This window comes from Ambystoma mexicanum, chromosome 7p (assembly GCF_040938575.1).
Source record: "Ambystoma mexicanum isolate Mex_15411 chromosome 7p, UKY_AmexF1_1, whole genome shotgun sequence".
NCBI lineage: Eukaryota > Metazoa > Chordata > Amphibia > Caudata > Ambystomatidae > Ambystoma > Ambystoma mexicanum.
The window spans coordinates 901,986,078-902,007,799 of record NC_090939.1 but is presented as its reverse complement, the minus strand read 5'-3'; the positions used below and the strand labels follow the sequence as shown (position 1 = coordinate 902,007,799).

Here is a 21,722-nt window from a genome sequence, read left to right as displayed (position 1 = left end):
ATTTGTATTTGTATTTTTATTGTGCTTTATATTGTGCCTTTGTCCAAAGCGCTTTACATAGAGAGAATCAACGGTACATCAAAATCAGCAGTGCAAATCAACATTCAGATACTACCGGTAACAATCAATCAAGGCCACTGAAGCAGGTGAGTTTTTAGGGAACAGCGGAACAAAGAGTAAGAAGTAATGGAGTGGAGAGACAGGGGGAGCATGTTCCACTGAAGAAGAGCAAGAAGCTGAAAAGAATGGAAGTGGGACTGAGCACAAAGAGGACAGGGAACACTCAGAAGAACGGAGAGAGCGAGAGGGAGTATAGAATGAGAGAAGAGAAGCAAGGTAGTCATGGGCAAGCCTGTAGAGAGATTTAAAAACTAAACTAAGAAAGTGAAACTTAGGTTGAGAATGGAAGGACAGCGAGCCAAGTGAGGAAAAAGAAGAGAAAAATGGACTCCTGATAAGAAAGAAGACAAAGTTAGCGAATAGAAGAATGGTAGATTGATTTGAGAGGAGCAAGATGTGAGCAGTGAAGACCAAAGAACATGACAGACAATAAAATAGTCGAGAGAAAATTAGTGAAGAGATGAGTTTCGTAGCATGAAAAGTGAAAAAAGGGCGGACTCTACAAATATTATAGAGAGGAAATCGACAGGAATGAGAGGTGAGAGAAATATGGTGAGCAAAGGAAAGATTAGAATCGAAAGGGAGACCAAGGTTATGCGCAGTGGAAGAGATAGATAGAATAGAAGGAGGTCAGGAAATAGGAGGAGGAGGGGAATGTGGAGGGAGAGTACTGGCTGGAAAGAATAAGACCTCAGTCTTCTTTCCGGAATTAAAAGTAAGGAAATGGGAGGCCATCCACGATTTGATGGCAGAATGACAGGTCGAGAGAGTGTGATGAATATCGAGAGTGAAAGATGAAAAGGATAGAAAGAGCTGAGTATCATCATCATAGAAGTGATGTGATAGTCCAAAAGAATAAATTATAGGAGCAAGAAGAGAGGTATATAAGGAAAATAGAAAAGGACCCAAGACTGAGCCTTGAGGAACAGCGTGATAGAGAGGAAAGGGGAAAAAGTGTTACCACCCCAGGAGACAGCGAAAGCTGGTCACTTCCACCTCATGATATTGCTTAAGGTTCTACCATTCTTACCTACTCACTTGCAACCTTTGGGAGTGGTCTCAATGGTTTCAAGCGGAATAGATTACTGCAATGCCCTGTTCCTGGATCAACCAGTGGGTCTCATCCATCGGTTGCAGGTGCTGAAAAACCTGGTGGCCTGAGTGGCTGCTAACTCACTGTATTGCGCCCATATTACACCCATTTTGCGCTCTCTCCACTGGTTCCCAGTGGCCAGACGAGTGGAGTGCAATGCTCTCTGCATGACTCATGCCCCTGTCTATACACACGAGTGCGTGCAGGGGCTGACAAGAGTATGCGAAGAAGGAAGTGAGGTAAATGTGTGTGTGTCTGTCTGCGTGTCTGTGTGTATATTGTGGTGTATGGAGTGTGCGGTGTGAGTTTGTGTATATGTTAGTTGAGGGAGGGTTTAGGGATGGATCTATGTGATCACTACGACCCCCAAAATTCCGATTTTTTTTTATCCCCTTTATACCACATACATATGCGGGGAGAGACCCCCTGCAGCACCCCCATACTGCTATTATATCCCATATACGTGGTGTAAGGGGGATCAAATTCTGAGGGCGACATTTTGGCCCATTACCCTAGGGATGATTATGGGGAGAGAGGGTGCAGGAATAATGGGGGCCACCCCCTACCCCCGATTTAACAGGTGAGGAGGGCCCGGGAGTTGAAAAGTAATATTTGGCAAATATTAAGGGCCGTACGAAATCTGCCAAAATAAATCTTTGTGGGCGGCCATTAACATTCAACAATATTACATAGAACAATGGAATCATAGCCCTTTTTTGGAACATGCCACTGATATTGTGAAAACAGTAGAATAAACCCTTTGCTACATGAAGGAATCCACTGAGGCTGTCTTCTCTGAGGAAGTGTCCACTCTGAGACTCCAATCAGCCGATGTCCACCTGCATTGGACCGATAGGAGGCCCAAAGCTGCTGCTGAAGGGGCAACACACAGGGCAGGTAATCCCATGGATGGTAAGCACGAGTGATTCAGGTATGGCAGTTAAAAACACATTGCAAATCACAGGGATTGTCCTGCATGCAATAAAAAATGTACCAACTTTAAGAAAATAGGCAATTTTTTATCCTGGGGGCCAGATGAGATGTTCCTGGACAGTTGCAGCAGCTGAAGAGCATTCTGGTGAGGGGTCCTAATATGATGAAAGAACCAACCAGGTTCTCTGAATTTTAAATGGGATGGTGATGCAGTGTAGAAAGAGCCTTACTGCTTCATGGTGGTCAACAACGTTGCCTCAAGCTATTGCCAGATTACAGATAGGGCCACAATATTATCCTAGAATCCGTGTTCCTTCGAGTCTTCAAAGACCGACTTAGTTTCTTGAATTTCCCTGATTTCTGGCATGGTGCCTATAAGGGACACAGGATCCATCTGATGGGATTTCTACCATCATACATTTGCTTCAAGGGACAGAAAGCTACCTGTAAGCTGTACATCTCCATACGTGGCCTTGCCATCCTGGACTGGGATGAACAATTTTCCTTGGCCATTAGATTAACCTCTGCTTGGCCAACAGATTCTTTCAGGCACTTCTCCATCCAGCCATGACATTGTTCAAACAGACTCCTCTTTGCTTAGGAGCCAAACAGGGTTTCTCTGTCAGGGTGAGTCTTGTCTATAGATCTGCAGAAGCTGCTGAACCCCGACAGACCCTCAACTACCTTAACTACAGCTGAGTACACCACACCCCCGGGCAAAGGGGAAGTTGAGAAAATAACAAAGTAACAGACTCCTTCTGGACCCTCAAGAAAATCTGCAGCAGAGGAGGGAAGCAAAGATTATGACAGTTATCACATTCACGTAATACTTTCTGATTATTCAGCAGTAATATTAAACTGAAGTACCTGTTATTCCTCAGCAACTAGCCCAGAGGAAGAAATGGCTTTATCTGCTCAGACACAAGGAGTTTCTACAATGTAACTGTGTTACTTGAGTGCAGTTTATCCCACCTGTGAACAGATATTCTCAATTCTTGCCCCTTCAGATGTGCGTAGCTTTGCTTAAAATTGACCTCCTGTCAAATTCATCAGCGAAAGTATCACTTTAATGAGATTAAAGTGAGGAAGTTCTTTGGTTCAAGTCAAGCACTGTGGGCCTCATTACGAGTTTGGAGGTAGCCATGCCCTTTACAAGGGCATGGCTACCCCCAAACCCAGGTCCGGGTTCCCTGAATGGGGAAATACCAGGCCATTCTGACCTTGGAGGGCCCGGTATTTCCCCATTCAGGGAACCTGGACCATCCCCATTTGAGCCCCCTTAGGGCTCAATGGGAATGGAGAGCATGCTAACAGTGGGCCCGTTAATGACGGGCCCGTTGTTAGCATGCTGGGCCGCTCGCGGGACCCGCTAAGGACGTCTGGTAAAACCTCATAATGGGGCGGTAAGGGGTTAACGGCTCTGGCACCTTTACTGATGCCGTTAACCCCTTACTGCCCTCCTCATAATGAGGCCCTGTGTCTTCTTATTCAGTTTCTGTCAAATTACCGGTCTCCATCATTTTGGGAAGAGTCACTGTGCTTCCACATGACCAGATGCTTTCTCTCAAAAGTCTTACTGGACCTTAAAATACACCTTTGCCAAAGTGCGGTTCACATCTGCTTCTAATTATTTCATAACAACAAATGCAGCACTTTGAGAACAATAAACTATTTACATTAACTGCGCTTATTCGCCTCCTTAGGTAGCAAAAACAACAGGGTTGGCGATTGCAACCAAAGAATTAAATATTAGATGATTCGCCTCCTTCCATACTCTGGGCCTCATCACGAGTTGGGCGGTAACGCCGGCGCTATTAGCGCCTGCGCTAATAGCCCTACTACCAAACCCCCCAGGGCTATTAGCGCCGGATCACGGGTTTGGCGGAACGGTTATTCCCCATTGGGCCCATTCAGGAATTCCTCATTCCCCATTGGGCCCAATGGGGAAAATTTGTGCTATTACCGCTAGCGGATTTCCCGCCGGCGGTAAACGCACCGAAAATCAGCAAATATGCAGCGGATTTCCCCCCCAGCTCAGAGCTGGGGGGAAATCTGCCACGGTCATGATCTGGCAGACCCTTAAATGTGGTGGTAATAGCGCTACTGCCGTATTTAAGGGTTACCCCCGAAACTTGTGATGAGGCCCTCTATCTTAAATGGAAGGTTGCAAAATAACACGGTCGGCGATTGCAACGGAAAAATTAAATATGAGATGCTGGCTGCTATAAACACGCTGCGCTGGCTTGCCAAGCGAAGCAACAGCTGATTGCAGTCAGAAGGAAATCTGACACTCCCCTGTCACAGCGGCTGTTGGGGGAAATGAGTAAACATTAGATTTCACATAGATAAGCCCCACAGTAGTGCGGTGGGCGTTTAGAAAACATATTTGCTGAAAATGGAGCGAAACGAAAACCCTTCGTGAGCGTGGACAGTCAAGCACTGAACATTTTACACGCGCACGCATGCTTTGAAAGTCAACAGTTTTAGAATACAAGACAGAGGGCCTCATTACGACCCGTACAGAATGGGTTAACAGGTTCCGCTAATGGATGCGGACCCGTTAACACCATTCCGCACGATTGTGAGGTCCCCTCGTGTGACCCGGTAAGGACGCCTGGTTTTACCAGGCGTCCTTACCGGGTCACGCGAGGGGACCATGGAGCTAACAACGGGCCGGTCATAATCGGCCCATTGTTAGCTCCCTCTCCCATTCCCATTGAGCCCTATGGAGGCTCAAATGGGAATGGGGAAGGTCCGGGCCCGGGCCCGGGTTCCCAGAGGGAGGAATTACCGGGCCCTCCGAACACGGAATGGCCAGGTAATTCCCCTTTCAGGGAACCCGGTAAAGGAGCCCGGTTTGGAGGCAGCCATGGTGCTAATAGCACCATGGCTGCCTCCAAACTCGTAATGAGGCACAGAGTATTTACATTACTAAGCTCTGCAATCCGTTTTGAAAATAAAACTATTTTTCTTACCTTACAAAAGGATATTATTTCAGATAAAGTTTACGGTTCACAGTTCCAAGAACTTGCAGATGAGAACCAAAGGATAGATAACTTCACTTATATTTTTTAATGAAAATGTCACCGCTTTCAGACAGTCTTGTTCTTCAGCACTTGTTGAAAGGTTTTTCCTGACACCCTGAATCCTGGATAGGCACCTGGACCTAGGCCTTGTATGATATGATATGGCGTTTATAATGCACCTATACACAAGTGGTTCAAGGCGCGACGAGGCAAGGGAGGGGGAACAAAAGGAAGACAGACAACCATCTTAATAGGCACAGTGTCATTCAGATTGCGCAAGTGCATGGGAAGGGGAAAGGGAAAAGTGCGAGGGGGAAGGGAGATGGGAAAGTGCAGTACATGGGATAGTAGAATAAATAAGATAGTAAAACGGCCAGATGGTGGCAAGTGCAAGGTAATTGCAGACGTAAGTGCTGTTAGGGGGACTGTAGGGATACAGAAAACAGTCCCCAGGTGCAAGGGTTGCCAGGGAGGCAGTGCAGGTGAGCAACTGGCGGGGCCTGGGCCCAAGATCTGGAGGGTGGCCAGGTAACCAGTGCAGTATCAGCCAGGAATTCAGCAGGGGAGAGGGGGAGAGAAAGCAGAAGCTGTCAGGCTTTCTCAAATCTGATGTTGTCCCCGGAAGCTGCTGAACCCCCGCAGTCCCCTTTGGATGCTAACCTCTTAACTGGTATCAAACAGTTCAGTTGAGAGCACCCCCAAGGGAAAGGGGGAAAATGGGACAAAATAATAAACTTCAGGTTTTGCTCAGCTTCTTTATCTGCCAACCTGTTGGTGAAAATAACAACAATTCACTTTAGTCACTAACCTTTGAATTCCTTGGCTCTGACTTCTCTTTATAAATTTAAGTAAATAAACACGCCACCATACCTGATTATCCTATGTGAATAACGTAGAGGACGTGTATGAATTCTACTGAAGAAAACATAAAAATAGAGTCTTAGATGCTCTTACTGATTTCTTCAATTCGGTTTTGCAAAAAAAACTGCTAATTTCTCTCAGTTTAATGAGTTTGTCTTCAAGCAGTTCAACTGTCTTTTACCCAAACAACCCGCTGGAAATATTATACATGTAGTTTGTATTGGTGTCTAGCTTCAACAAAAATTCCAAGAATGACACTCTAACTATTCAATTTAAAATTGTTTGTTTTCTGAATGTGTAAAAGTGTTCATTAATTGGATCTTTTGCTTGAAGCGTTCCTTTTACCAGAATATGCGCATGCGTGAAGATATTGTTTACTCCTTCTAAAATGGAAGCGCACATAAACCAGGAATTGAGTTCAAAAATGAAACTGGCTTGGGCGCATGCGTAAAGGAATAGTCTTCCACTCTTCTTAATATGAATTGCTCAAACATGAAAGGAGAAATTCCTCAGTTCCGGAAACTAATCCTTGAAGAGGCAGCCCAGTGAAGATCACGCGCCAGGTTAGAATGTTAGTAAATTAAACATAACGCCTCGGAGTCGCGTGACTACCACACTGTCTCTTGCGCAGACAGTGTAAGATTTCTAACGCTAGTCCGACGCTAAGAAAAGCACTGTTACCGACAAAAGGTACAGTACTCAATAAACTTCTATACGGCCGAAAAAAACACACGACGCTAAAATGAATAACAGACCTCCACACTCCAATTTGCCAGGTGCAAAAAAAATGTGACGCAGTTCAATTAATTTAAATACAGTTCTAGAAGTTCAAAAAATAAATTCTTGAAAGAACAAAAAGAACTACTATATAAACAAAAACTAAGAAAAACAGGAACAAGTTAATTAATAGTTTTGATATTTAACTCCTGCTTGATAATCATAAAATTCCATAAAAGATAATGAAATCACTTAGCTTGCTTCTTTCTTTCACCGGAACGTTTTCTAAGTTTCTTTTTAAATCTCCAACACTTTCCTGGTCCAAATAACTAATATTAGGCACAAGGGCCTAACTAAAGTTTTCTAAAACTTAAGAGCTTCAAACATAAGACCTTCCAGCTGGGCTTCTGACAATGAAAGGCGGTTTAGAATGTTCCAACAATGCCTTTCTTTTACTTCTGACCAATCACTGATCCTTTTGGAATTCTCCATTTTGACTTGGGAAGCTCTCCACACTCTGCACAGAAAGTTAAGGCCCAAACCATACTTTATGTTAATCATATCCTCATTCCACCACATTCATCCAAATCCCACGAAACCTGACAGAAGCAAAGAGGAAGGTTTTGAAGTGCTTCTGGAACCGGAGATGGTTCTCCTCGAGTGTAAGGGAGGCAGGAAGGCTGTTCCAGAGGGAGGCCCCTGCCGAAGAGAGAGATCTACCACCAACTCGTTGCTTGGAGAGACCCTGAGGGAGTTGGAGGTGGATGAGCGAAGAGCTCGAGAAGGAAGATATTTAGGAAGAGAAAGTTGAAGGTATTGCAGCCCCAGGCCCCAGAAGGCTTTGTGGACAATGCAGACGGTTTTGAACTTAATCCTCACAGCCACTAGGAGCCAGTGCAAAGATTTCAGTCCTGGAGAGATACGATCCCTGGGCTTGAGGCCAAGGACAAGTCTCGCAGTCCTGGTCTGGATAAGTTGCAGAGGGCGGAGAGTAGAGGCAGGCAGTTTTAGATAGAGGCTGTTACAGAAGTCCAGCCTAGAGAGAACACAGGAACTCCCAAATTCCTGACCTGCTCAGCTGAATGTTAAGAATGAAAGGCAGTTGAGAACTCCTTCCAACAGTACAAAAGGAGTTTTCAACCAATCCGATCACTGACCTGATTCTCCATCTTGGCTTGGGCACTTGTCAATGCTCTAATCAACCACGTTAAGGCCCAACCTACATTATATGATTAAATTAACTGAAAACATTATCTAAACCATTTCTCAACCAACCATCATCCAAAGCATGAAACAACGTGGCCATAATATAGCAATCCTGACATTCTCAAATGCTACTTAGATGAGCTAAAATCAAAATCACACTCCCCTTCCAATCAAGCACAAGCTGTATTGTGTGCCTTTCACTGCTCTCAAAGAGGTCTGTCAAGTGTTCATGGCTGATCCCATAATTGAGCCCATAATTGAGCCCATGGAGGCAACTGAGTGGCTCAGCCATGTGGTACTCTTTAACAATTCTGATAGCATAGGGTGGCCAATCAGCATGGAACTTGGGATATTGAATGCCAATATCATCTTGGGCAGCTTTCCCCTCTCTACAGCACATTCCCAAACTGATCCTCCTGTTGACAAATACCAAATGTGTTACTGCGACAGGGCCAGGGACTTGGGCAGATCAGAGGGTAAGTTAGTGCAAGCCTTGCCACAGAGATAGGGATGGGGATTTGGGGAGAGGTCCAGTCCTTGACCCCTCCCTCACGTGCCAAAGTTGATGATGCTGTATACACTTTCTGTCACCCAATGCCACCCAGTACATTTTCTGGCCAGTATTCTTTCTTTTCTGTTTCGGGATAACAACTACCAGATACCCCTGGGAGCAATCAACAAAAGAGAATCCCCAGTCTATTCCGTTCTTGTTCTCAATGCCATTGCCCTGATTCCGGTCTGTGCTAAGTTGCTGTCCGGAATCGGGGAAAATAGAAATCAGACACCTAACACCCAACCTACCAACCCAGATGGACCCCATGTGAAACCTGGGGCAACAGAAAACAAACTGGGAACGAGGAGAGACTGCAAGGGAACAGGAGAGCCATGGAAATACTCCACAAACTGAGTTTGAAACAAAACTCACCAGCACAGGAAGAACACTAAATGGAAAACGAGCAACCTGACCACCTGGTTACTTCTCTGCAAACAGAGATTGCAAACAGAATCGTGCTGGAAAAGAGGGAGGCGGTTACAGGTTCTTTTAAAGCCTTACATCTGTGTAACTCAGCCACTGGGGAAAATATATATTGGCCCAAAGAGTCCTATAAGCGCTGGATCCGTCTGGCGGTGGGGGAGTCAAGACCAGAAAGAAATCAAAGTGCACGTGCGCTATTGTTTATGAGAGAGAGTGCTGCTGTTTTCGTAAGAGTGAAGTAGCGAGTGAGAGAATGTTTGTGAGGGTAGTATTGAGGGAAGAGTGGGAGATAGGAGTAGGGGACTGAGGGTAGTAGGTAGGGTGAAAGAAAGTGGCTACTGATTAGAGTAAGGAGAGGAGTACAAAGAGAAGGGTGCAGGAGAGAGTGATGGAAAGAGAGAGAAAGAGAGAGAGAGAGATCTCTTCGTGTGTGGGGCTATTGGAATAGCATGGAAGAGTTAGGAGAGAGAGGAGTAGTAACACCAGAGAGAGGAATGAAAGAGAGCGAGTGAGAAAGAGAATGGACTGAGGCACCGTTACTGGCACAATCTTGATGACATAATTTGATATCTAGCCACTAAGCTTTCAGATCATAGGGGTTGCTCATCTCTAGTGACCATCATCCTGGGGATTAGGGAACACTGGCAACGGTGGAGGGAGACCATGGGAAGATGAGAGAGAGAGAGAGAGACAGGGGAACCCCTATGAGAAAAACATTCTCAAGCATACATTTTGAAAATCCTAATAGAATTAGGATTATCTTTGGGAATTTGTGAGGTATTAAGGCCATCTGTGACATTACCAAATTGGCCTTGAAGAATGCCTACCATCTAGTACACCTGCATCCAAAGACCATCCATTTTCTAAATCAATAATGGCATTTGTCGCCTCTAATCAGGTGTTCCAATAAACCAATATGCTTTTTTGGACTGTCCTCTACAGCGTCTATGTTTCAGTGACCTTTACCATCGGGAAGCAGGTGAGTGCTGCGCAGGGCAAGCTGACCCCAGATGCCCCCCACAAAGGAATTTCTGTGCCCCCAGGCCCCTGTACCCTCTTTGCGTCCCCGCTCCTTCCTGGATCCCTGCTCCCGCCTCCCATCCCGCCCCCCGTTCCCCATTGGCTAACTGGGCCCGTGGGTTCGGGTCTAGCGACCCGCGGCAGCCTCCCTGCTTCCTTTACCATCGGGAAGCAGGTGAGTGCTGCGCAAGGCAAGCCGACCCCAGATGCCCCCCACAAAGGAATTTCTGTGCCCCCAGGCCCCTGTACCCCCTTTGCGTCCCCGCTCCTTCCTGGATCCCTGCTCCCGCCTCCCATCCCGCCCCCCGTTCCCCATTGGCTAACTGGGCCCGTGGGCTCGGGTCTAGCGACCCGCGGCAGCCTCCCTGCTTCCTTTACCATCGGGAAGCAGGTGAGTGCTGCGCAGGGCAAGCCGACCCCAGATGCCCCCCACAAAGGAATTTCTGTGCCCCCAGGCCCCTGTACCCTCTTTGCGTCCCCGCTCCTTCCTGGATCCCTGCTCCCGCCTCCCATCCCGCCCCCCGTTCCCCATTGGCTAACTGGGCCCGTGGGTTCGGGTCTAGCGACCCGCGGCAGCCTCCCTGCTTCCTTTACCATCGGGAAGCAGGTGAGTGCTGCGCAGGGCAAGCCGAATCCAGATGCCCCCCACAAAGGAATTTCTGTGCCCCCAGGCCCCTGTACCCTCTTTGCGTCCCCGCTCCTTCCTGGATCCCTGCTCCCGCCTCCCATCCCGCCCCCCGTTCCCCATTGGCTAACTGGGCCCGTGGGTTCGGGTCTAGCATCCCGCGGCAGCCTCCCTGCTTCCTTTACCATCGGGAAGCAGGTGAGTGCTGCGCAGGGCAAGCCGACCCCAGATGCCCCCCACAAAGGAATTTCTGTGCCCCCAGGCCCCTGTACCCTCTTTGCGTCCCCGCTCCCCGCTCCTTCCTGGATCCCTGCTCCCGCCTCCCATCCCGCCCCCCATTGGCTAACTGGGCCCGTGGGCTCGGGTCTAGCGACCCGCGGCAGCCTCCCTGCTTCCTTTACCATCGGGAAGCCGGTGAGTGCTGCGCAGGGCAAGCCGACCCCAGATGCCCCCCACAAAGGAATTTCTGTGCCCCCAGGCCCCTGTACCCTCTTTGCGTCCCCGCTCCTTCCTGGATCCATGCTCCCGCCTCCCATCCCGCCCCCCGTTCCCCATTGGCTAACTGGGCCCGTGGGTTCGGGTCTAGCGACCCGCGGCAGCCTCCCTGTTTCCTTTACCATCGGGAAGCAGGTGAGTGCTGCGCAGGGCAAGCCGACCCCAGATGCCCCCCACAAAGGAATTTCTGTGCCCCCAGGCCCCTGTACCCTCTTTGCGTCCCCGCTCCTTCCTGGATCCCTGCTCCCGCCTCCGATCCCGCCCCCCGTTCCCCATTGGCTAACTGGGCCCGTGGGTTCGGGTCTAGCGACCCGCGGCAGCCTCCCTGCTTCCTTTACCATCGGGAAGCAGGTGAGTGCTGCGCAAGGCAAGCCGACCCCAGATGCCCCCCACAAAGGAATTTCTGTGCCCCCAGGCCCCTGTACCCCCTTTGCGTCCCCGCTCCTTCCTGGATCCCTGCTCCCGCCTCCCATCCCGCCCCCCGTTCCCCATTGGCTAACTGGGCCCGTGGGCTCGGGTCTAGCGACCCGCGGCAGCCTCCCTGCTTCCTTTACCATCGGGAAGCAGGTGAGTGCTGCGCAGGGCAAGCCGACCCCAGATGCCCCCCACAAAGGAATTTCTGTGCCCCCAGGCCCCTGTACCCTCTTTGCGTCCCCGCTCCCCGCTCCTTCCTGGATCCCTGCTCCCGCCTCCCATCCCGCCCCCCGTTCCCCATTGGCTAACTGGGCCCGTGGGTTCGGGTCTAGCGACCCGCGGCAGCCTCCCTGCTTCCTTTACCATCGGGAAGCAGGTGAGTGCTGCGCAGGGCAAGCCGACCCCAGATGCCCCCCACAAAGGAATTTCTGTGCCCCATCCCCCCCCCATGCCACCATTTTGGGGCCAGGAGGCCCTTGCTGCCTCCCTTCTGCACGGCAGCTTTCCTCCCTCAGTCCCGCCCCCTTTGTCCTCCCCTTGCCCTGATTCGTCCACCTCCCCTTTATCCCCGCCTTTCCCAGGGCAGCCCTCTGCCCGGCAGCCCCTCTGGTGAAGGGCCCCAAGGCAAAGGGCGGCTCCTACAGAGGCGGCTCCAGGATGTGTCAGCAGGTGTCCGCAGGGGACGCCAAGGAAGCCAACAAACACCAACAAAAACCGTGAGTGTGGCATGGGTGGGGAGTAGAGCAATCACTCTACTCCAGAAAACCCCCGCCACTCTATCTTACCTACCAATAACATAGAGTGCCGTAATACTAGCATGTCCACTCTTAGATGGAATTGTGAATGTTAGCATGTCCACTCCTTGATGGAATTGTGAGTGTTAGCATGTCCACTCTTAGATGGAATTGTGAATGTTAGCATGTCCACTCCTTGATGGAATTATGAATGTTAGCATGTTCTTAGATGGAATTGTGAATGTTAGCATGTCCACTCCTTGATGGAATTGTGAATGTTAGCATGTTCTTAGATGGAATTGTGAATGTGAGCATGTCCACTCTTAGATGGAATTATGAATGTTAGCATGTCCACTCTTAGATGGAATTATGAATGTTAGCATGTCCACTCCTTGATGGAATTGTGAATGTTAGCATGTCCACTCCTTGATGGAATTGTGAATGTTAGCATGTTCTTAGATGGAATTGTGAATGTTAGCATGTCCACTCTTAGATGGAATTGTGAATGTTAGCATGTCCACTCTTATATGGAATTGTGAATGTTAGCATGTCCACTCCTTGATGGAATTGTGAGTGTTAGCATGTCCACTCTTAGATGGAATTATGAATGTTAGCATGTTCCACTCTTAGATGGAATTGTGAATGTTAGCATGTCCACTCTTAGATGGAATTGTGAATGTTAGCATGTCCACTCCTTGATGGAATTGTGAGTGTTAGCATGTCCACTCTTAGATGGAATTATGAATGTTAGCATGTCCACTCTTAGATGGAATTGTGAATGTTAGCATGTCCACTCCTTGATGGAATTGTGAATGTTAGCATGTCCACTCCGTGATGGAATTGTGAATGTTAGCATGTCCACTCTTAGATGGAATTGTGAATGTTAGCATGTCCACTCTTAGATGGAATTGTGAATGTTAGCATGTCCACTCTTAGATGGAATTGTGAATGTTAGCATGTCCACTCCTTTATGGAATTGTGAATGTTAGCATGTCCACTCCTTTATGGAATTGTGAATGTTAGCATGTTCTTAGATGGAATTGTGAATGTTAGCATGTCCACTCTTAGATGGAATTGTGAATGTTAGCATGTCCACTCCTTGATGGAATTGTGAGTGTTAGCATGTCCACTCTTAGATGGAATTATGAATGTTAGCATGTCCACTCTTAGATGGAATTGTGAACGTTAGCATGTCCACTCCTTGATGGAATTGTGAGTGTTAGCATGTCCACTCTTAGATGGAATTATGAATGTTAGCATGTCCACTCTTAGATGGAATTGTGAATGTTAGCATGTCCACTCCTTGATGGAATTGTGAATGTTAGCATGTCCACTCCTTGATGGAATTGTGAATGTTAGCATGATCTTAGATGGAATTGTGAATGTTAGCATGTCCACTCTTAGATGGAATTTTGAATGTTAGCATGTCCACTCTTAGATGGAATTATGAATGTTAGCATGTCCACTCCTTGATGGAATTGTGAATGTTAGCATGTTCTTAGATGGAATTGTGAATGTTAACATGTCCACTCTTAGATGGAATTGTGAATGTTAGCATGTCCACTCTTAGATGGAATTGTGAATGTTAGCATTTAGAAGTACGCCGGATAGCCCTCTGAGAAAGATACACTAGAATTTGCATTTAGAAGCTGTCCCCAATTAGCCTCTCTGTGATAGTTGAATTTAAAATTGTTCCCACCTGCATTTAGAAGTGTTCTCAGTTGCATTCAGAGGCTGCGCCGGATAGCCTCTCTGAGAAAGTTGAATTAGAATTGTTCCCTCTTGCATGTAGAAGTGTACCCAACGGCATTTAGAAGTGTACCCAATTGCATTTAGAAGCTGCACCCAATAGCCTCTCTGAGAAAGTCGAATTTAGAATTGTCCTCACCTGCATTAGAATTGTACCCAATTGCATTTAGAAGCTGCGCCCAATAGCCTTTCTGCGAAAGTTGAATTTAAATCCGTTACCACCCGCATTAGAACTGCTCCCACCTGCTCCTGGAAGTGTATCCAATTAGAGTTGGAAGTTGCGCCGGTTAGCCTCTGTGAGAAAGTTGATTTAGAACTGTTCTCTCTTACATGTAGAAATGTACCCAACGGCATTTAGAAGTGTACCCAATTGCATTCAGAAGCTGCACCCAATAGCCTCTCTGTGAAAGCTGAAATTTAGAACTGTTCCCACTTGCATTTAGAAGTGTACCCAGTTGCACCTGAAAGTTTGCACCCAATAGCCTCTCTGTGAAAGTTGAATAAAGAACTGTTCCCACTCGCAACTAGAACTGTACCCCGCACCTCCTCAGAGAAAGTTGAATTAGAAATTGTACCCTCTTGCAATTAGAAGTGTATCCAACAGCATTTTAGAAATATACCCAATTGCATCTAGAAGCTGCACCCAATAGCCTATCTGATAGCTGATTGTAAAACGGTTCCCACCTTAATTTAGAAGTGTACCCAATAGCATTTTAGAAGTGTACCCAGTTACACTTGAAAGTTGCACCCAATAGCCTCTCTGTGAAAGTTGAATTCAGAACTGTTCCCAGCAGCGTTTAGAAGTGTACGAGGGTGTGAACTAGACGATGATAATGACTGAACGAATGTGTGGAGCGGACGAATATGAGGAACGGACGAATTTGTACAACAGACGATGCTTAATATGCTTTGGAATGAAAGAAACACTTGAAAACATACATCATACCAAACCCCACGCTTACTCTCCCTCTTACACCACCACTCATCTAGAACACAGAGATACTATGACACCATTCGGTATAACTGTTCTCATATCCACATCTCTCTCTTACTCCACATCACTCTAAGTAATCATTGCTGGATTCACCCCCCCCAGCCAGGCGTTCTCCTCAGGCCTAACGCAGCCACACTCGTTCTGGGTAAAACCGACCAGAGCAAACACATACTCCTGACCTCTCAACCACCACACGTACAACTAAAAAGCAGCTACCACTCGATTTCCGCACCAGCTGCACACATACCTAGTGCGCACACGCACCTTTGGACTCCCTCTACTCTCTATACTGACCTGAACTTCGGTTCCCAAGGGCGTTCAACCTACCAGCGCCTTCAGACCATACCAATGGTATATAAGGCGCTATATAAATGCAAAATAACAATAACAATAACTTGTAACCCATCTTCTGACTGGCATTACCAGAGTTATTTTCTTTCAGCACGACTTTCTGGTGCAAAGGGCCTGGGAAGATGGCCAAAATGCTACCATGGGGCCTACTGTAGAGAACTAAATCCAGTGGCATGACTCTTTGCAGTCGACATGGCAGCTCTTCAAGCAGAAGTCGGAATACCTTAACTACGATCACTCTGCCGACATGATTCTTCCCAAAGTCTCACTTGTTGATGCCATCAAGAAATTGCAAGTACCCGTGAACAAGAAACAACTGCTTTCTTTCACGGGACTCATTGAGTAATTTCTCTTCCAAGATAGAAATGATGCAGGCGCTGCGCTACTAAAAAGTGTATTTCTGCTGGAAGGATGAGTGTCGGGGAGCTTCTAGTGTGATCAAACGAGAAATTGTGCATATGTCATGCTTTAAGCCTTTCATCCTGATGCCCTCACCACCAGTGCTGTAGATGCCAGTGTCATGGGGCTTGGTACAGTCATATCACAATCCCACATAACAACAGACATGGGGCCCAATTTATGTAATTATCTGCGCAGAAAATCGGGACTTTGCGTGCCTAACTTTGTGCAAAATCCCATTTGTCGATTCATGGAACCGACTGCGCTGCACTTTTTTGTACTCTTCGGGGACTTTGCGCACGCTCGGCACATCACTGCGAGAGGCCGAGTGCCTTGTGCGAGACACCATGCAGAGCATCGATGTGGCTTGCGTGCGCAGAGGACAGTGTAGGGGGCGGAATTTGGAAAATGAGGAAGAGCAAGGGAAACTCTGTGCGTACGAGGCACGGCCCATAGGCAGTCCATTGCATGCCCACTATTGCGTGGAATGATACGTATTAATGGATCCGAGCGCAAAACCTCTCGGTGGGGAAATAGCCACGCAAAGCCCACATACTATCCACCAGCAGAAGGCAGGCGTACAGACACCTGCGCATACGATTCACTGCGTACAGGTAAGATCGTTGTGTCTGATTTAGGGGTGTATGTACGCAGCCGGGACTCCGAACTAACTTAGGAGTGCGTGTACACAGTGTAGTGGGGTGCACGAATGGTTTACGGGGTTGGTACGCAGATTTTCTGAGTTTAACCCGGGTTATGAAAATTCATGCGCATGTTGTCGGGGTGCCGGGAACAGTTACGGAGGACCCCACACAGGGTTCCTGGGATACTGGCCTACTCGTGAGAACCAACGCACTGTTTTGAGGGTGCATGTATTTGCACCTGGGGAACACGCAAAGGTAGCTGTTCATGGCTGTTTCTGCTTTGCGTGGGGGCATGTCTGGGGCATTCCGGCTGCAACTTGCATATACGGTTACTTTGGCCAAACAATTCCAGAACATGCAGATGAACTTCTGCGCGCAGGCCCGTGCATGGTCGTTTTCGGCGTGCAGGCTTTGCGGGATCAATGTGCACTTTTCCATGAATCGGGCCCCTTATGGTTACCTTTCTTTCCCATTCAATTATGGCTCCTTAAAATAACCATTTAAGAATTGAGCTTGTGCCGCAACGAAAATGTTTTCTTTTACATGTGTGGTCACCGTTTCCATCTTCGCACCGACCACAAACTGCTTATCCATTTCTTTGTGCCTGCTGTAATGAAAAAGACCTTGCTTAGTTTGGGTTTCTTGTGGGTCACGTTGCACAAATACAGCTTTGAGATCAATACACTACAGGTTGGAAAAACCAACAAGCTGACTCCCTCTCCAGGTTACCTGTCTCCACCGCTTCCTCCATGCCATGGGATACACATGAATGTGTAGTGGCCTGCCTCTGTTTATGATGTCTTCCTGCAATCCGATCACCAATGTAGTCAGCAAGACTTCTTGGTGTGATCAGACTGCAGAACATGCTGTGTTAGTGACTAGTGACAAATTCATTAAAAAATGTGTGCCTTCAAAAAAATGTCCACCCATTGGTCTGCAGTCCTACTAGATAGTAGAAGATACACTGGCCGAAGAGTCTGGCCTGGTGTGAGAGTTGACACCCTAATTTTGCTCACCTTCGTCTGGAACATGCTTATCACCATGGCTCATGAGGTGCATCTAGGTGTAATCCTCACCAATCACAGGCTGTTGAATACATATTGGTGATCTGAGATGGATAAAGATGTAGAAAGTGGCATTCACACATTTGCCACCTGCAAGAGAGGGGACACATGGATGGTGACCCGCATCCCGTTGAGGACAAGCATGGAATCTGGGAAAAGCTGGGAATAGACCCTATTGGGCCCTTGACTACATGCTACTTAGTCAAAGGGATGCAGTGGTGCTAAATCCCTCTTTTCATGCTGCATGCAGATTTGCACCAAATCAGATCTGCTCTATATCACTGGGACTTAATGACTGGGCTAAGAGGGTGGATAGATCCTTAAAGAAACCTCAGCAGTTGGCCAATCTGCGAGTGAGTGACTGCCACTATGCTCTACACTGTGCCATTGGCGCCCATAGGGTGACTGCTTCTCCCACCATGGGAGTTTTGAAATTTGGCCTAAAGAGTGAATGCCCAACGAACACCAGATGTCTGACGCTTGGGCACATTCTACATGCATCTCCTTCGTTCCATCTCCAGAGTGTTCTCGGTAGAAGACACGCACTGCTTCGTGCAAGGCACGCCATGCCCGGCCCCACATGATTTCCACATCGGTGACTGGGTCAAGCTGAAGCTGCAATGCCAATCCAAAGGCATCATGTCAAAGTTCAGCACTCCTTTCTACATCATTCAAGTCATGGGAAAAGCTGGAGTGATGAAAGGGGGGGAAGGTTGTGTGGTCTGTGTTTATGACTGGCCTCTACCAAGCAGGCCCAAGGAAAGACAATTTAAGCTTGAACCCCAGTCAACTTTGCACCTTGAATAAGGATTCCTATCCTACTTAAAGAATGCTAAACCTATTTCCCATTGCCAGTGAACACCAGTGCACAGGAGCTTGCTGAATCGAAAGACAGCCACCATCTTTCTCCCAGGGATCAAAGTGTAGTAGTACAGGAAGCCAAACAAGTCCCTTGTCTTTTGAGTGGTGTCCAGTTTGTCGTCTTTGGCCGCTTACGAGTGCATCTTCCTACGCCCACATCGACAGTCTGACTACTATTTTCCCTTTTTGTACTCTCTCTGCATTCGTCACGCAGTGGGCTAGCAGGAGCCAACATGTTGTATTCCCTAAAGTGTCACTTTACTCCGCCCTCAAATACATCTTTGAGTTCAGTGTCGTTATTAACCTCATTGTGCTTTTTGTAGTTGCTCCCAGTGCCTTTTATCAGCCTAAATATTATCATTTCGGAGTTGGTGTGTGCCTTTTTCTGGGCGGTGACATTTTGGGGAAATTTTCTCTAAAAGAGCCAGTTCATTTACCCCATTGCATTCCTCCCTTTGCTGCTCTAACCTCAACGTCTCCAATGGCATGGTAGTGCAGGCTGCGGTGGAGCCGGACAGATAACTCAGCGAATTAAGCTTGTACTTGAGTTCTGAGTGCCACCCAATTGTGATGCTGTAGAGTCCAATATAGCCCTACAACGTACCTACCGATGAATTATGTCCCTCTGGATTGGGTAATAACAAGACCGGTTGTTAAGTGGAAGGAATGGTGCACGAGGAGCAAATTATCATTAGTACCAGATCAAACTGGAGGAAGTAGTGTGCGTGAGGCTGATTGAAAGAAGATTCCAGGATGTGGAGGAGCCACCTCAGGACACACTCTGACCTAGGTGGATATAAGGGACCTTTCAAACTATATTCATGGTCATGAGTGGGACCAGAAACCTTGGGACCAGAGGCCTTTCTAGGGTAGGTGGGAACTCATGTTCGTTAACGGCCAGAGCCGCAACGAAGCAAACTCGAGAAAACAGGTTTTCATGAATGTGCTTCAATTTCCTACATGGTTTTGCTAACTTTGTTTATGACTGATTATCACCTGTGATCCCTGTCTCCATACGCACCTGCCAATTATTTTGCTGTATTGCTTTTCTTATCAATAACTGTTTATTTTTGTGAACAGGTGAACAACGCGTTCCATCAAACACCAAAATCCTTACATTTCTGGTGAGTCTTCTCTTCTCTCCTCTCCCCTCTTCTATTCTCCTCTTCTTCTCTCTCCTGCTCTCCCCTCCTCTCCCCGCATATGCCCCCTACCCTCCTCATCCCCCTTAATCTTCCTTCCCCTCCCCCATCTCCTCTTCCGCTTTTCTGATTCTAAATTCCTGTATATTACCAATATGTGCCTACATATTTCTCTCATCGGCCCTCCTTTCTCTGATTTTACTGCTTATTTATTTCATTATAGATTTATTTATTTATTCGGATTTGTAGAGCGCGCAACAGCCTGAGGGCATCGTGGTGCTTGTTACAGACAGTTCTTAGTTAAAGATGCATGAACATTTGCTTATTTTTACTCATCCACCCTACTGTTTCCTTTTTGGGTGATGGGTGTACTCGTATTCTGATGTTTCAGGTCATCGCATCGCATCCCTATGTAGAGCAGACCATTTGGCATGTGAGATCAGTGAAATTTCTCTCTGATGAAGGAGTGCCTGCCCTGAAACGCATGATCGCATGGATCTATGTACACTGCCCCCCTCTGGAGGACATCATCATACCCAGGATCCAAAAACTGCTGAATTACTTATACAGTGAGTTAGTCCTAATGCCAACATACAGTCACATACTAAGCACTGACTATCGCAGTCCATCAATGCACAGTACTTCCCAGATGGTGGGATGGGATTTGTATGGATCAATGGTGTTGGTTAAAAGCTCAGGTTTTACTCATGGACGCAGATGCCTTGGTAGTGAAAATGTTCCCGCTCACCCTCTGCATATATAAAGAAAATTCTCTGTGTTGGCTCTTAGTGGGTTTAATCACTTTTCACAATTATGTCTTCTTTTGAAGGATGCACCCATAGAATGGATCTTGACATTTGGACTGAAAAGTTATACACGGTAAGGGATTTCACCTTCAGCTTCAGTCCATCTGTGCCCTATTTATATATGTGTTGGTGCAATGCATGATGCACACCACCCAGTAACAACTTGTTTGTATACAGATGTGTTTATTATTAGTCCTTTCACCTGACAGTGTCAATGTTTCTGGTTTCTACTTCTGTGAACTGCCTGTGACCCCTTTTGATCTCTAAAGTTATTGCACTAAGCCTAATGGGTTGTACTGTTGCTATGATGCCACATGTATGTGGTTTGCATTGGCGCATGCTGCAGGCAATGATGTTGCATTGCCTTGTGTTTCCATAACTCGCCACTGTCCTCTCACTCTTCTGACTCTTTCTGAGAAACTTGACAGGTTCCCCTTACCTAATATAGGGGAATTGATATGTCTCACAGCCAGTGCTAGAGGATAGAGTATTCACCACTTTGGACCTTGCCTCTGCTTACCACCAGGTATTGTTGCGCTGCGGCTTGACTCGAGACCTCATGGCATTTATTACTTACAAAGGGACATATGTATTCAAAGATTGCCATTTGGCCTTATTTTGGCAGCAGCATTCTTTCAACGTGCCATGAAAGCAATACTTGGTGGAGTAGAGGGTGTGATCTTGTATCAAGATGACATATTGGTGATGGGGACAACTGTGGATGAACATGATGACAAATTGAATGTTGTGTTACAAATCGCATGGAGCAGGACTCACGCTACAGAGGAGTAAATGTTGTTTCAGAGTACCAGAAATTGGTTATATAGGGCGTATACTTACTGGAGAGGGCGTCTCGGCCAAGGAAAGTCTGGTGGGTTCCATTCTTGGATGTAAACCTCCAAAAGATAAGCAGGGAGTGTTATCATTTTAGGAGTAGTTTGGTGCTTAATTTGTAAGAAAATAAGTGCCAGGGCCCAAATATTTTCTAGCACGCTTGTGACACTTCGGCGGGCAGTTCCCCACCATTGCTGCCACCACCCACAGGTGCTCCCTACAGTGTCGACACATTTGGGGTTAAACTACAGCTCGCACCTGCTCATTGGGATTGATGGATGCTCTGGCTATCCGTACTCCATAATCAATCTGAGTCTGAGACAATAAGTGCCGGTACTCGGAAATAAGTGCCAGTGCTGAGCCCTGGAAAACACCCCCACAAATTAAGCACTGGAGTAGTTGAATATTGCTCTATGTTCATAAGGAATTTTTCTGATGGCTGCAAAAAAATATCAGGGCACTGAGCAAAAAGGATACCAAGTTTGAATGGACAGTGGTGCGTGGACAGGAATTTGTTGGAATAAGAATGCTATCTCAACTGTGCCAATTTTGGCATGTTTTGACACTAAGAAAGAGAGATATGTCCTGACAGATGTGAGTGGGACAGGGCTACGAGCTGTACTTTTACAAAGAGACAACAGAGTGGAGAGAATTTTTG

The 21,722-nt window shown here is 47.1% G+C and overlaps 1 protein-coding gene across 1 annotated transcript in view; it reads left to right on the top strand.

The window, feature by feature from the left end:
• Window positions 1-21,722, top strand: part of LOC138526013 (uncharacterized) — an 805,753-nt gene that overhangs the window by 115,472 nt on the left and 668,559 nt on the right. The window contains exons 4-6 of the mRNA XM_069636306.1: window positions 19,363-19,406; window positions 19,816-19,993; window positions 20,254-20,303. Coding sequence (XP_069492407.1) covers window positions 19,363-19,406; window positions 19,816-19,993; window positions 20,254-20,303 — 272 coding nt within the window. The remainder of the gene's footprint in view (window positions 1-19,362; window positions 19,407-19,815; window positions 19,994-20,253; window positions 20,304-21,722) is intronic.